At 43.0% G+C, this 12,273-nt stretch overlaps 1 protein-coding gene across 1 annotated transcript in view; it reads left to right on the top strand.

Annotated features, from left to right (window-relative positions):
* Positions 1-12,273, top strand: part of COL4A3 (collagen type IV alpha 3 chain) — a 123,602-nt gene that overhangs the window by 105,497 nt on the left and 5,832 nt on the right. The window contains exons 38-48 of the mRNA XM_024563858.3: positions 241-367; positions 1,525-1,605; positions 1,978-2,076; positions 2,341-2,388; positions 3,194-3,379; positions 3,884-4,014; positions 6,445-6,517; positions 8,554-8,625; positions 8,712-8,837; positions 9,648-9,746; positions 11,961-12,173. Of these exons, the coding sequence (XP_024419626.2) occupies positions 241-367; positions 1,525-1,605; positions 1,978-2,076; positions 2,341-2,388; positions 3,194-3,379; positions 3,884-4,014; positions 6,445-6,517; positions 8,554-8,625; positions 8,712-8,837; positions 9,648-9,746; positions 11,961-12,173 (1,255 nt within the window). The remainder of the gene's footprint in view (positions 1-240; positions 368-1,524; positions 1,606-1,977; positions 2,077-2,340; positions 2,389-3,193; positions 3,380-3,883; positions 4,015-6,444; positions 6,518-8,553; positions 8,626-8,711; positions 8,838-9,647; positions 9,747-11,960; positions 12,174-12,273) is intronic.

Raw genomic sequence — 12,273 nt, forward strand, 5'->3', positions numbered from 1 at the left:
TTGCTTTAAAAGTTCTTAAAGGGAGCAGGGCCCCGTGCAACGTGTAGCCATCCTGTTCCCAGCACCTGTCACAGAGTGCTGGGACAGACAGACAGACAGTCAACAGGCATTGCTAACTAACCAACTGAATGATAATGAAAATAATAATAAATAAATGCAGACAAATCTAGTTTACATACTTAACTCTGATCACATGTCCTGCGTATATGAGAATTTTAAAGGTGTTTGACTGAATTTAAGGGAGAACCAGGATTGCCAGGTGATATGGGAAAGAAAGGAGAAAGAGGGCCACCTGGCTCACCCGGATACCCAGGGCCTGCTGGACCTGATGGAGCCCCTGGACATCCTGGAAGCCCCGGACCCCCAGGTGAGCACTGGCTTCCCAACGCCGAGAGCCGGGAGCAAGACCCTTAGCATGGCTCTCACCTCCTGGAATCATCTCTGTGGACAGAATGCTATTTAGGCTTTTGTACGATCATTGCTTTTATTCAACTTTGATCTTCAAATTCTAAGCCACTAAGAAACAGCAAATTAAACAGGAGTGTCCTTATTTACTGATCAGCCAGTGTGGTGGACCGAAATCTAAAAACCTGCTCCCATAAACAAAACGTCTGAGGTTCTGCCACAAGGAATTCAGCCTAAAGATGTGAGATGTGAGTTCATCGCCCCGTCTCACAATAGTTGTGTTAGTTTTCTAGGGCTTCCAGAACAAAGAGGACACACGGGGTGCCTCAAACAACAGAAATTAATTTTCTCCCAATTCTGGAGGCTGGAAGTTTGAGATCAAGGTGTCAGCAGGGTTGATTTCTTCTGAAGCCTCTCTCCTTGACAGAGAGATGGCCACCTTCTCCCTGTGTCTATAGTCTGCATCCAAACATCCACTTCTTATAAGGACACCAGTCACATTGGAACAGAGCCCACCCTAGTGACCTCGCTTTAACTTACTTGCCTCTTTAAAGTCTGGGTCTCCATGTATAGTGATGCTCTGAAGTACTAGGGGTCAGAACTTCAACATATAAACTAGGAAGCAACACAGTTCAACCCACCACACTGCTGGGGTGGGGGTGGGGGGTTCTGGCATGTTTCCAGGTTGAACTTTGAGTTTGTTTCTTATTTACTTATCATTCAGGTTTCAGTTTTTGTTGTGCTTTACTAAAAACAACTGCTAAGCTACTGAGTTTCGGCTTCAGGTCTTACCTAAAGATATTACTTAAATGATCTTTTAAACACGGAAAGGTTCAGTGGATTTGCTGTTAATTCCCAATTAAAGCAAATCCGGTCATACGGAGTGGCCCACGCGATTGCTGTATGCACACCGTTGAAAGTGAGGCAACACATCTCCGCTGTGCTTCTCTAGGGAAATAGCACCCAAGACAAAAGCCTGAGGTGACCGGGAGCAAGTCACCTGAAGACCGGCGTGAGCACAGCCGACTGTAAGAACCGACCCTGTCAGCCATTGCTGTAACCATGTGTCTTCTGGTGTGTGTGTGTGTGTGTTTCCCTTCCCTCTCTCTTCCTTTACAGGAGACCCGGGTGCGGATGGTGAACTGGGGTCTAAAGGCGTGAAAGGCTTCCCTGGATGTCCAGGCACCAAAGGCCCTCCAGGTTTCCTTTCTGTACTTTGTCTATGTCCCTTTCCTGGGGGAAGACGTTTCCTCCTGAGTTTGAGCTCTCTGTTGAGCTGTATCTCTGAGCCATGACTGACCTTTAGAAGGTAGCTTCCAGTGTCTCAGCCCTCAGTCAGAAATGCATAAAAGTGAGGGTGGGTATTTTTACCTAATTCAAAGACCCGCCAAGCTAGACATTCCAAAGTGATAATCCTCATGATTGCATTAGTCTGCTCATAGTTTTCATTGTGAATTTAGCTTCACATAACTACAGTCTGACAATTGAACACCTTGACCAGAATTACCCACATCTGGCACGGTAGGCCATTGATGGGAAGTAAGTCCCCTCTTTGAATGGCATTTTTTTCAGGGCCCCCAGGGTTCCCAGGAGACCCTGGACCAATGGGGATGAGAGGTGACCAAGGACGTGATGGAATTCCCGGTCCAACAGGAGAAAAGGGAGAAACGGGTACAACTTGCTCATTATCTTGGACCCACCAGTTTTATTTTGCATGAAGTAATCAGTGACACTAATTAATAATTAATAATTAGTAACCCGACACTGCCCTAGAGTCTTTTCTGACAGAACAAATGGTCTTTAATGTGTTCTGGGGCATGATAATCAAACTTCTTTCAGTTGCCAAAATGAAATTGACCGAGTGGAATAAATTATACCTGTGTGATGAAATTAACAATGTGCAAAATATTAATACGCCAAAATTACCTCTTTCAGGTCTGCTGGGGGCACTTCCAGGCCCCAAAGGGAGACCTGGAGCTCCAGGTGAGCGGTTCTCCCTCCCTGACCTTGGGGATTCACATCTTCAAGGACAGAATCTAATTTAATATGCTTGATGTATAAAATAAACTTAACATATTGAATTAAAGAAGTCTCAGGAATAACATAGACTGTTTATATTCTTTGTATTCAAGTAAAAATGCTTAATTGTTACCATCACAACAAAGTGAATGAATTAGACACTGTGATCCAATTTTGGAATTTCCTTCTATGAAAAGTCTTCAAAAATAAAGACTTCATATGTATTTGCTTTATTGCTATTAACAGGGTTTAAATGTATTGCTCCCTGAAAGGATGAGGGTGGAACTGGTAGCTTTGTTGTTCCTTTGTCTGGAGTTAGATGGGCGACACTTCTGATGCCCACGTCCTCGTCACGCAGTTCAGCTTTGTGCGCTCTGCGGAATTACCAGTGATTCAATAACGTCATTGTAATTCAAGTTCACCGGATAACAGTAGCTGTGGCTTACATGTACAGAACACTTTGGACCTCACACCATGTTTTTCTGTCTTTCTGTTTATTATCTCATTTTACCTTTGAAGAACTGAGCTATGCCACTATCTTCATTTTAAAAACACATCCCAGTGAAGTGGACTTTGTCAGGATTAAATGGGTAACTGAAGGCAGAACTGAGTCAATACCTATGTGGTTTTTTTTACCAGCTCCTTTTTAAAAAAACATTGTGAATCTTAACACATTTAAGCAAAATGTCTACATTATTAGAGATAGCCACAAACTATAACTCCCAGCATAGGGGCGTTACAGAAACTGATGAAAACCTTCTCTCTGCAGGAGCCAAAGGAGACAGAGGGGCCCCAGGCTTGCCCGGCCTCCCCGGCAGGAAAGGGATGGTGGGCGATGTTGGGCCGCCAGGACCCACGGGAATGGCAGGATTCCCAGGGCCGCCAGGGAAACCTGGTGCAATCCTCCCTGGCCAGAAAGGAAACCGAGGTCCCCCAGGCTCAAGAGGAAACCCAGGTAGAATCTACTTTTAAATAAGATAAAAGAATGAAAATAATGTTTCACATCAGAAGCTTCCCACCTCCCTCTCGTGTGACCTTATTGCCCCTCTTTGCCTGTGGTCTTCTCCATCTTCCCACACCCACCAGTCCTCACGTAGAGTGCACTAAGGCTGTTGGCACTGTTGAGGCAGACGGGCCTGTTTGGAAAATTAGTAAATACCAAATTAATCAGCCTAAAAGAGAGAGATGCATCCATTCACCAGTGAGCTCCTCCTGTGTGTTTGGCCTGAGTTAGGGAGACGTTCTGCTCCAGCAGACCTTCATCGGGCAGACGCGGTCCTGGCCTTGTGCCGGGCGCTCCGCTGCTGTCTGTCGTGCTCTTGTTACCGCAATCCCATCCTACTCCCAAAGGGGAGAACCGTTCACGATCATGGTAAGGTACAGGGTTTGCACAAGACTCACCGACGGAAGCTGCCCAGCTCCCTGACATGCGGTACTGACAGGCTCTCTGTGCATTCAGGTGAGCCTGGTCCACCCGGGCCTCCAGGGAGACACGTGGAAGGCTTGAAAGGAGAGAAGGGGTCTATGGGCAAGCCTGGCCCGAGAGGCCCACCGGGAACTGCAGGAGACGCTGGGCCACTGGGTCCTCCGGTAAGTGTGGAAAATCATCTTGACTTCTTTATTCTTCCAAATCAATTGCCAGCATCGGATGTACGACAAGCAACAGCATTTCCCCATTTGAGTCCAGAAGGTTTAAAGAATCAAAGAATCATAAGCATTAGACAGATTTGGCTTCTAAGAGCCCTCTAAGAGTTTGGTCCGTGTGGGACTCTGCTCTATGCCATTTCTGACCTTTTCTCATTTAGATTCTAAACAATTCCAGGGATGGAAGCTTCAAAAGACACCTAGGAGTTTGGGATCATTCTAGAAGACAACACAATTTTTCCTTGTTAACATGCTTTCAAAGTTGTGTGTGCTGTCCCCTAAATGTCTATTTATTTCCTTCCCACGACATACAGAACTTACTTTCCAGTGTTTGTAAACACCTGCCATTTCCTTCCAAATACAGGGGTGGGCAAAAGTAGGTTAATATAACAATAAATATAATAATTAATAAACAATTAATACAAGAATAAACTGTTTCATATACTCACAACTGTAAGCCTACTTTTGCCTACCCCTGTATTTTCTCCTCCGATAAATACCTGTGGTCTTCTAATTCAGTTTAGCTTTTCATCAGCCCTGCCTCCATTCTGAATATATCCTAGTTTGTCAGTATCTCCCTTAAAGATGCAGGCCCTGGGACAAACAGCCGCCAGGAATGAGAACTCAGCACTCGGTGGAGGGCCTGGCCGAGGGATGCGTCTCACTATCCTAAACATCAGCACTTTGTCATCCAACCCAAAACCCACTTGGGCAGCTTGCCCATTCGGCCACCATATTGCGCTGCGCATTGAACTTATGGTCAGCGAAAGCCCACGTGCCTTTTCCTCAGGAACTGCTACTAACTTTTCTCCTTTAGTTCTTGTCCTGTCTATTGTTTGAGACTTAAGTGCAGAAGGTTCGCAGTTATCTTTCTCAGAGCTCATCCGGTTCATTTAGGCCCACGCTCCCAGCCTGTTAGCATGTCTTGACTCAGTCTCTCACTCAACACCTTGGCCATCGTCCTAGCTTTCCGATTCCTCTGTTTACATCAAAGTCTTGGAGCCTGACGAGGAAATCAGGGTTCTGTCCTAGATGTTCTGTGTTGTCATCAGTGATGGGTAATAAGGTACAGCATAGCTTATCGTCAGGAATCATGTTGCTCTCTTAAGATCTCTTGGTATTTGGTTTCTAAAATCTACTTTTTACACCCTTTAATTTGAAAAACGAGATATTTGCCCTTCTTCAGTCTTCAGTATCTCTCACGTTCTCCATGATTCTTTGAAAGTGGCAAACACTGGTCCTATGATCACATCGAAAGTTCCTCCAGTGACACTTGGATGTGGAAAGTCGGGTTTGGAAATGTGATCTCACTTAAATCTTCTGGGGGTTGCCAGGTCTTAAGCTTCTCTACATTTACACTCAAAAGGTAATTCTTAATGGACATCTAAACTGGCTGGGTGCCTCTTCGGGCTCTCTCCTTGCATGGAAGAGCTCCTTCCTTTCCCAAGGGCTGGGCCTGGCAGGCAGGCCCACCTCCCTGGTTACCCTTGCCAGACCTTAAAAGCCTGGGAATCCTGGATCAGATGGTCTGTTTGCTCTCCCTCCTTTCTTTAACCTCACACCACCACATCCAAGCAATAGGACTGCATCTCGTCTTCATTTAGTTTTCTTGCTCCAACGACCACTGGCTCAAAGGGAAGTCTTGTTCCTGGTGTTTGCCATGTTCATTGTTTTCCAGTGATAACTTTGTCTCAATTCACATGGATACTGTAAGAGTAGATTTTACATACATTCTGACATGTGGCTCTTTTTGGAAGCCCTGCTCCCTCCCCTCCTGTTCCTCCTGTCTTCGCTTGGGCATCTCGTGGCTACAAGAGCAACTAGTGTGGTCTCATAAGGAGGGAGCATCTCCTCCCCATCACATCCTTGCAAAAGTGCATTTCAGAACTGCCCTGACGACCCCTACCTGCTCCCACTCCTGGACACTTGACTTCTCCGCTCTGACCAGGGGTAATTTTTAACTCTGCTGGCTTAGTTAGAATGACAGTGGTGCTACAATTCAACAGCTTGCCTTTGCAGGAATCACGAATACAAGTTATCACTATTATTCTGGCAGTCCACTGCCTACTCTTCCTACCTAAGTGTACCCAGTACTCACACAACATTCACGAGTATCAGAAGTTATGTTTGCTCTTGGGCTTAAGGTTAGTTTTTATTTCTTTTTTTATCGACAATGACAGTCCTAAGGAGTGGTCCAAGTGGCAGAGGAGTTACAGGAGGTGGAACACTGGAGTGGAAAGTTGAAATGATATGGCTTAACTTCAGCTCATTCTTACCCAACATAGTATATCCTATTTGCTTAAGAAAAAACTGCAGTGAATATTGTGATTTTTAAAATTTTGTTTGTGGTTCTACTCTCTTTTATTTGAAATACAGGGAGCACCAGGAACTCCAGGCCTGCCAGGGCTCAGAGGTGATCCTGGGTTCCCAGGATTCCCAGGCATGAAAGGTACTGTTCTTGTGCACAGCTCTTTGGATGCCAATACAGTGACTGAGATTCTATTCCAGGGCACGCAAATGTTTACCGAACTCCCACAGTCACCCCAGACAGTTAGGGTTAGTACAAATAAGACCTCAGTGTTATTGAAGAAGGCTCCACCAGCAGCACCCAACCCCAGGGGGTTTAAAAATTAAAACTGTATCTTAAAGATGGAAACTATAGCAAAACGAAACAGAAACAGTGTACCGATGTGTGTGGGTTGGGGGGTGGGAAACGACAAGAAAATCCACAGTATTGCTCCACCTCGTTTCTTTTCCCTTGTGTTTATGAATGGGGAGGGTAAGGGCACTTTGTATGTGGATTTAAGCATAAGTTTTTTTCTTTATGCGGCATGTGCATTATGTTTTTAATCAGAAAAAAAATATGACTGGCTTTTTAACTTTTTAACTTTAAAATGTTTATACACAGACATTTAAGCTTCAGGTTTTGGAAATTCTCCAGTCTTCCATAAGGGTGTTATGACCTTACATGGGGTTTTGAATATGGAAATTGATGCCTGCGCTGGTTAAATCCTGTTATGTTTTTTTTGTATGGCAGAAAATCTATTAGATTGTAAGATGCTAAATAAGAAGTGTAGCCAAAGTGAACAAAGCCACATTTTCATAAAGGAAAACCTTTTCCAGGCCTAAGGGAGGGTAAGGAGGGGTTCGAAGACAGCCTTTTTAATGCTTTCCACCACTGACTTTACAAGGAGCAAATTAGCTAAGAATAAATCAAAGCAAGTGATTCTGAGGAGTCTTACTAGACGTTGGGCTGGTGGCTACTGGCAGGCAGCCTGGGAAAAATGTGTGCCACCGGTTCCCCCCAGTCTCACAGTAGGAATGTCTAAGGCTTTTTCTTTATTTTTCAATTATATAAAGCCCCCCCCCCCACCTCGCCCACTGCTAAGGAAACATACATTCTGGTAAGCTATTTTATGGGTATGTAGAGAGGAGAGTCATAAAATCAATTCTCTTAAAATATGTTCCATGAAACATGTAAGTACTCTCATTTTCAGAATAAGACCACCTATCAGCTGGCACTGCTCAGTTTGCAATTTGGAAATTTTTAGCCCCAAAGGGAAAAATATTTTAGCTTCTTCTAGGGTATAAAAGTAAATATTAACATCTTCCTCAAGTTCTGAAGTCAAGTGGATAGCTTATAGTGTAGTTGCCAATTTACTTTTGGTAATTATTATTTTTTTTAAAACATGAAGAGCCACACCTAGCCCAGAGTAATAAAAATGTAATCACAAATACTTTTGGTAATTTTTTATTGTATTTCTTCTACAAGTGTCATATTTACTGTGAAAGTCTAATCAGATGTAATGTCTACATTTCAAAAATTTTTATAAGCGTATTTATCCAAATCAGTGGTTCTTGGTACCTTTCATTTATGTCAAAGACTAGTAGAAAAATCTTACCACTTTGATAGTTTCTATCAAAACAGATGTTCTATATATACTCATGAGAGTTCCTATCATGATTAACTCTGCGCTGTTAGTAAAGCTAATTAGCTGAGAAAACAGATAACTGTGACAACCAATATAATTTACCAGTAAGTGCCCTATAATAAAATAGGTTTTAATGTCACTTCATATTTTACCTTGAATATTATGAACTGGTTCCTGAACATAAATAGTGATGAATAGTGAACCTAGACACTCTTCTCCCTTTGGCAGAAGAGAGCAAAGCGGGAAAAATGGGGACAACTGTAATGTAATAACAATAAAAAATTTAAAAAAAGAAACTCCCCTTCAATGCTACAAAACAAATTCTTAATGCCTCTTTCTAGAGTATACCTTTCAGCAGACATTAAACAGGACTGCCTGAGCCCACACGGAGTGCCAAAGCCCCTGTGGGTATATTAAGCTGGAAGCTGTCCCAGGGTGCATGCCCGCCAGCCCTAACCCAGCGTCTATCCTTGGGGTGGCCACCCACATGAAGGGCTAGGAAACCCACTGCTCTAAGTACAATCACATTGCTTCCCCCTTTTTTTTTTTAAAGGAGAGAAAGGTAATCCAGGACTTCTGGGATCAATCGGACCTCCAGGGCAAATGGGGCCAAAAGGACCACCAGGTAAACATTGTCTCCTTAGTTTGCTCTCCAGGAAGAAAGGGTAACTCGTGAGCAAAGCCATCATCTTCTTATGTTCACGTGAACAGGTGTACGTGGAGACCCTGGCACAATCACCATCATCTCCCTTCCAGGAAGTCCAGGGCCACCGGGCCCAGCTGGACGACCAGGGACACAAGGAGAACCTGGGCCACCGGGGCCACCGGGGAAACCAGGTGTGGGACTGGCAGCATTGACTCGAATCACTAGGAAGCGGCTGAACCAGCCAACAGTAATTCACGAGAACTATTACACATTATATTCCAATCAGTTTTAGAATTGAGCTCATTTTACTCTTCACCAGCAGATACAAGACCTTTTCAATCTATTGAAAGGTGTTGTGCATCGTATAAACTTGAGCAAATACACTGTAGGGCACGTAGGGGGTGGTTTTCATTAAGGTAGTGTTATGTGTTCCCTAGCAACTGTCAGTCACAGAGCTCCACTTCTGCCTGCCTTCTCTGCATCGATACTTTTCTACCACTGTGTTCAGCACTCGGAAAAGTAGTACATACAAATGCACGCTTCATCTCATGGAAGCTTCTCAAAATATTGGTGTACGAAAACTGAACCCCTTTATATAGGTTTAGCGTACTGTAAGTCTTCTGAATGGAATTATGTTCTAAGTTTGCTCAAATCACCTGGATGATTACATATTACTTTGGTCAATACAAGTGAATTCCCTAACAGCACACAGCAAGATGGCAGCACAATTTAAATATGCTGTATTTCATATACTCCTAGTTCACTTGTAGGGGGCTTTTCCCCTGAGAACTAGGATGTAACAACTTGGAAGACCAACTGTCCCAATTTGCCCAGAGCTGAGAGTCAGCTCAGTTTGCCAAACTTTCATTGCTGAAACCGGAGAAGTCCCAGGTTAACTGAGATGGCAGACCACCCTACCTCTTATCCTATCTATATGAGCTGCTCAATACAATGTTGGTTTCCTTGTTTTGTTTCTGTTGTGGTTTTTTGTTTTTGCATAGGACCCTGTGGGCCAAGAGGTAAACCAGGCAAGGATGGAAACCCAGGAACTCCCGGGCCACCTGGAGAAAAAGGCAACAAAGGTCGTAAAGGAGAGCAAGGTAAGCAGCTGGCCTGTCTCCTTCGCTGCGGGAATGCTGTTTCAGTAGACAGGGAAGCCGTGTTAGCGTGACCGCCTACAAGAGTGCTCTACGCCTTTCGGTTGGTTGTTCAGATTAAACTGAAAACCAGCAGTAAAGCATTCATTTGGAAGAAAATTCAAGAGTTACTAAAATACACCATTCTTCTTACCTCCTAACTGGGCAGATGTACTCCAAATTTTTAGCCTGCGGACCTAATGAAGCACTAATTCTATTTTCAGAAAGGCCAGTACTGTTTTCAATTTACAGGGGTGATATATATTCAGTGGAGAAATATTATCTGGATATACACAGAAGAGCAATTCAGTAGCCTTACTTAGGAAAGCCATGTTTTAACTATGCCATTCTTGAATTACAACTCAACTCCTGTGTATGTTGAAAAAAGGCCTCTTAAAATATTTTAGTCTAAGCATAAACTCTGTGTTCACCTGGATCAAAATCTGCCTTCTGCAAGTTTCAAAACACCCCCTAGAAAATACCTAGATGTCCAAATCTTATTTTTTAGGATTGCTGACTTTAAAATAAGAAAGAATTCTGTGATTTCCCAATTTTCTGACATATGCCCAGATCTACTGTAACTGTAAAATCTAGAGATTTAAATCTTTAAAAGTTCAAATGTAATGCTAATATTTATATTTTCATAACCACTCATAATCAGTGTTGTCATGGGAATACTTTAGAGCACTTTTTCACTTTCCTTCAAATGTGTTTTCAAAGTGGTAAAAAAAAAAAAAAAAAGTGTCTTACTAATAATTCCATGAATTAGAACAACTCCATTGACCACGTCAGTGTTTCAGAAAGGGACCACAGCAAGAGCAAAGGTCCTACAGTACAAATTGTATTGAAAATGATTAATAAGCGGACAGTTAATCCTAATGTTACAAGAGGCCTCATAAGAATGAGAAAGGGATCTAAGAGTCAAACAGCATCGGTCTGAACTAAGAGCCTTGGCTCTTTTTGGATGTGTAGACTACCCTTAGGAAATAGCTCACCTGAGTTTCTGCCACCTGGCTAATCACTTCAGTTCCAGGGCAGAGGCCTGAAGGGACCTTCTGCTTCTCATAGCCTCCTGGAAAAGAAGGCAGACTCTAGGAATACAGTGAAGACACCTTCCTGATATATTAAAAACATGGCAATTTGGACTTTTCAAGTAAGATGACTGAAGAATTTGGATATAGCCTATTTCAATTTCAAAGAATGAACCCAGGACCCAGGAGGAGGTAGGAACAGGTAGAGACTGAAAAAAACATATTGGAAATTTTACAAATCCTTGTGAAAAGCATTGACTTAAAATTGACACCAAACTAAGGCACTGCCTGACTCCATGGTACGGTGGTTTATGAGGAAAATTATCAATACCTCTTCTGACTAGGTAGGCCAAAAACCCAAGTCTCTGCCACCTCTGCATGTCCTCAGAACTGTAAAGGGCCATCACCCAAATCACGATGGAGGTGACATTGGGGTGCAGTGGCGGCAGAAATGGATCAAGTGTGAGGGGGTTGGTTAGCCTGTGCCAGTTTCATAAAAAACAAAAAAAGGTATTTGATGGAGAGAACAAGAGAAAGGAGAAAAAGGATAGGTCACAAGTCCTTATTAGAAAGTGACAAAAGTGTATTAGTCTACTCCAAATGTAGAGAAAATACAAAGAGAAAAAAGTACTTTGGTTTTAACTCACTCTTTTTAAAAAGTCTTCTGTTCTTATTTGCCTTATGAACTGATCAAAAACTTTCTTCAAGTTTTGAACTTTGCACCTTTGAAAGAAACTGTCAAGCTAAATGAAAATAATGCCCATGTTTATTGAAAGTATGAAAAGCCCATGTAATTTTATCTTCCTAAATTGATTTTCAAATGATATTTGCTTTCTTGTTCCCCTCATTGTAAAATAGTCATTTATGCAAAAAAGATGTACATAAAACCTGCCAGAGACAGACCACTGTTTGGCACCACATGGAAATAGACATCTTGACCTCAAAAAATTCATCGTAAGATGTAACAAATATGTATAATTGGCATTGTATGGTATTAGTCAGCATTTATTGTTTGGCCATTTTATAAGCCACTATTCTCTGTGACTTACTATATTTGAGGCTTACCAGATACACACAAACATTTAAATCAGTACTTTGGAAAAACAAGTTTGAGGTTGCGTTGCAACACACATAACATTTCTTGAAGGACCACCTGGATTCGATGGACTGCCGGGTCTGAAGGGGAAGCCAGGCGACACTGGACCACCTGCAACCGGCCCCACAACGAGAGGCTTTATTTTCACCCGGCACAGTCAGACCACAGCAATTCCTTCCTGTCCAGACGGAACAGAGCCGCTCTACAGCGGGTACTCTCTTCTTTTCGTACAGGGCAACGAACAAGCTCATGGACAAGACCTGGGTAATGTCCCAGCCCCAGTCCCCACTGTGTTCCATATGCAGACTGTACATTTTTATGGCACGGGCACTTCTCTCTGAAGTGTAAACAACCTTGGGTATCT

Source organism: Desmodus rotundus, chromosome 2, assembly GCF_022682495.2.
Source record: "Desmodus rotundus isolate HL8 chromosome 2, HLdesRot8A.1, whole genome shotgun sequence".
NCBI classification, from domain to species: Eukaryota; Metazoa; Chordata; class Mammalia; order Chiroptera; family Phyllostomidae; genus Desmodus; species Desmodus rotundus.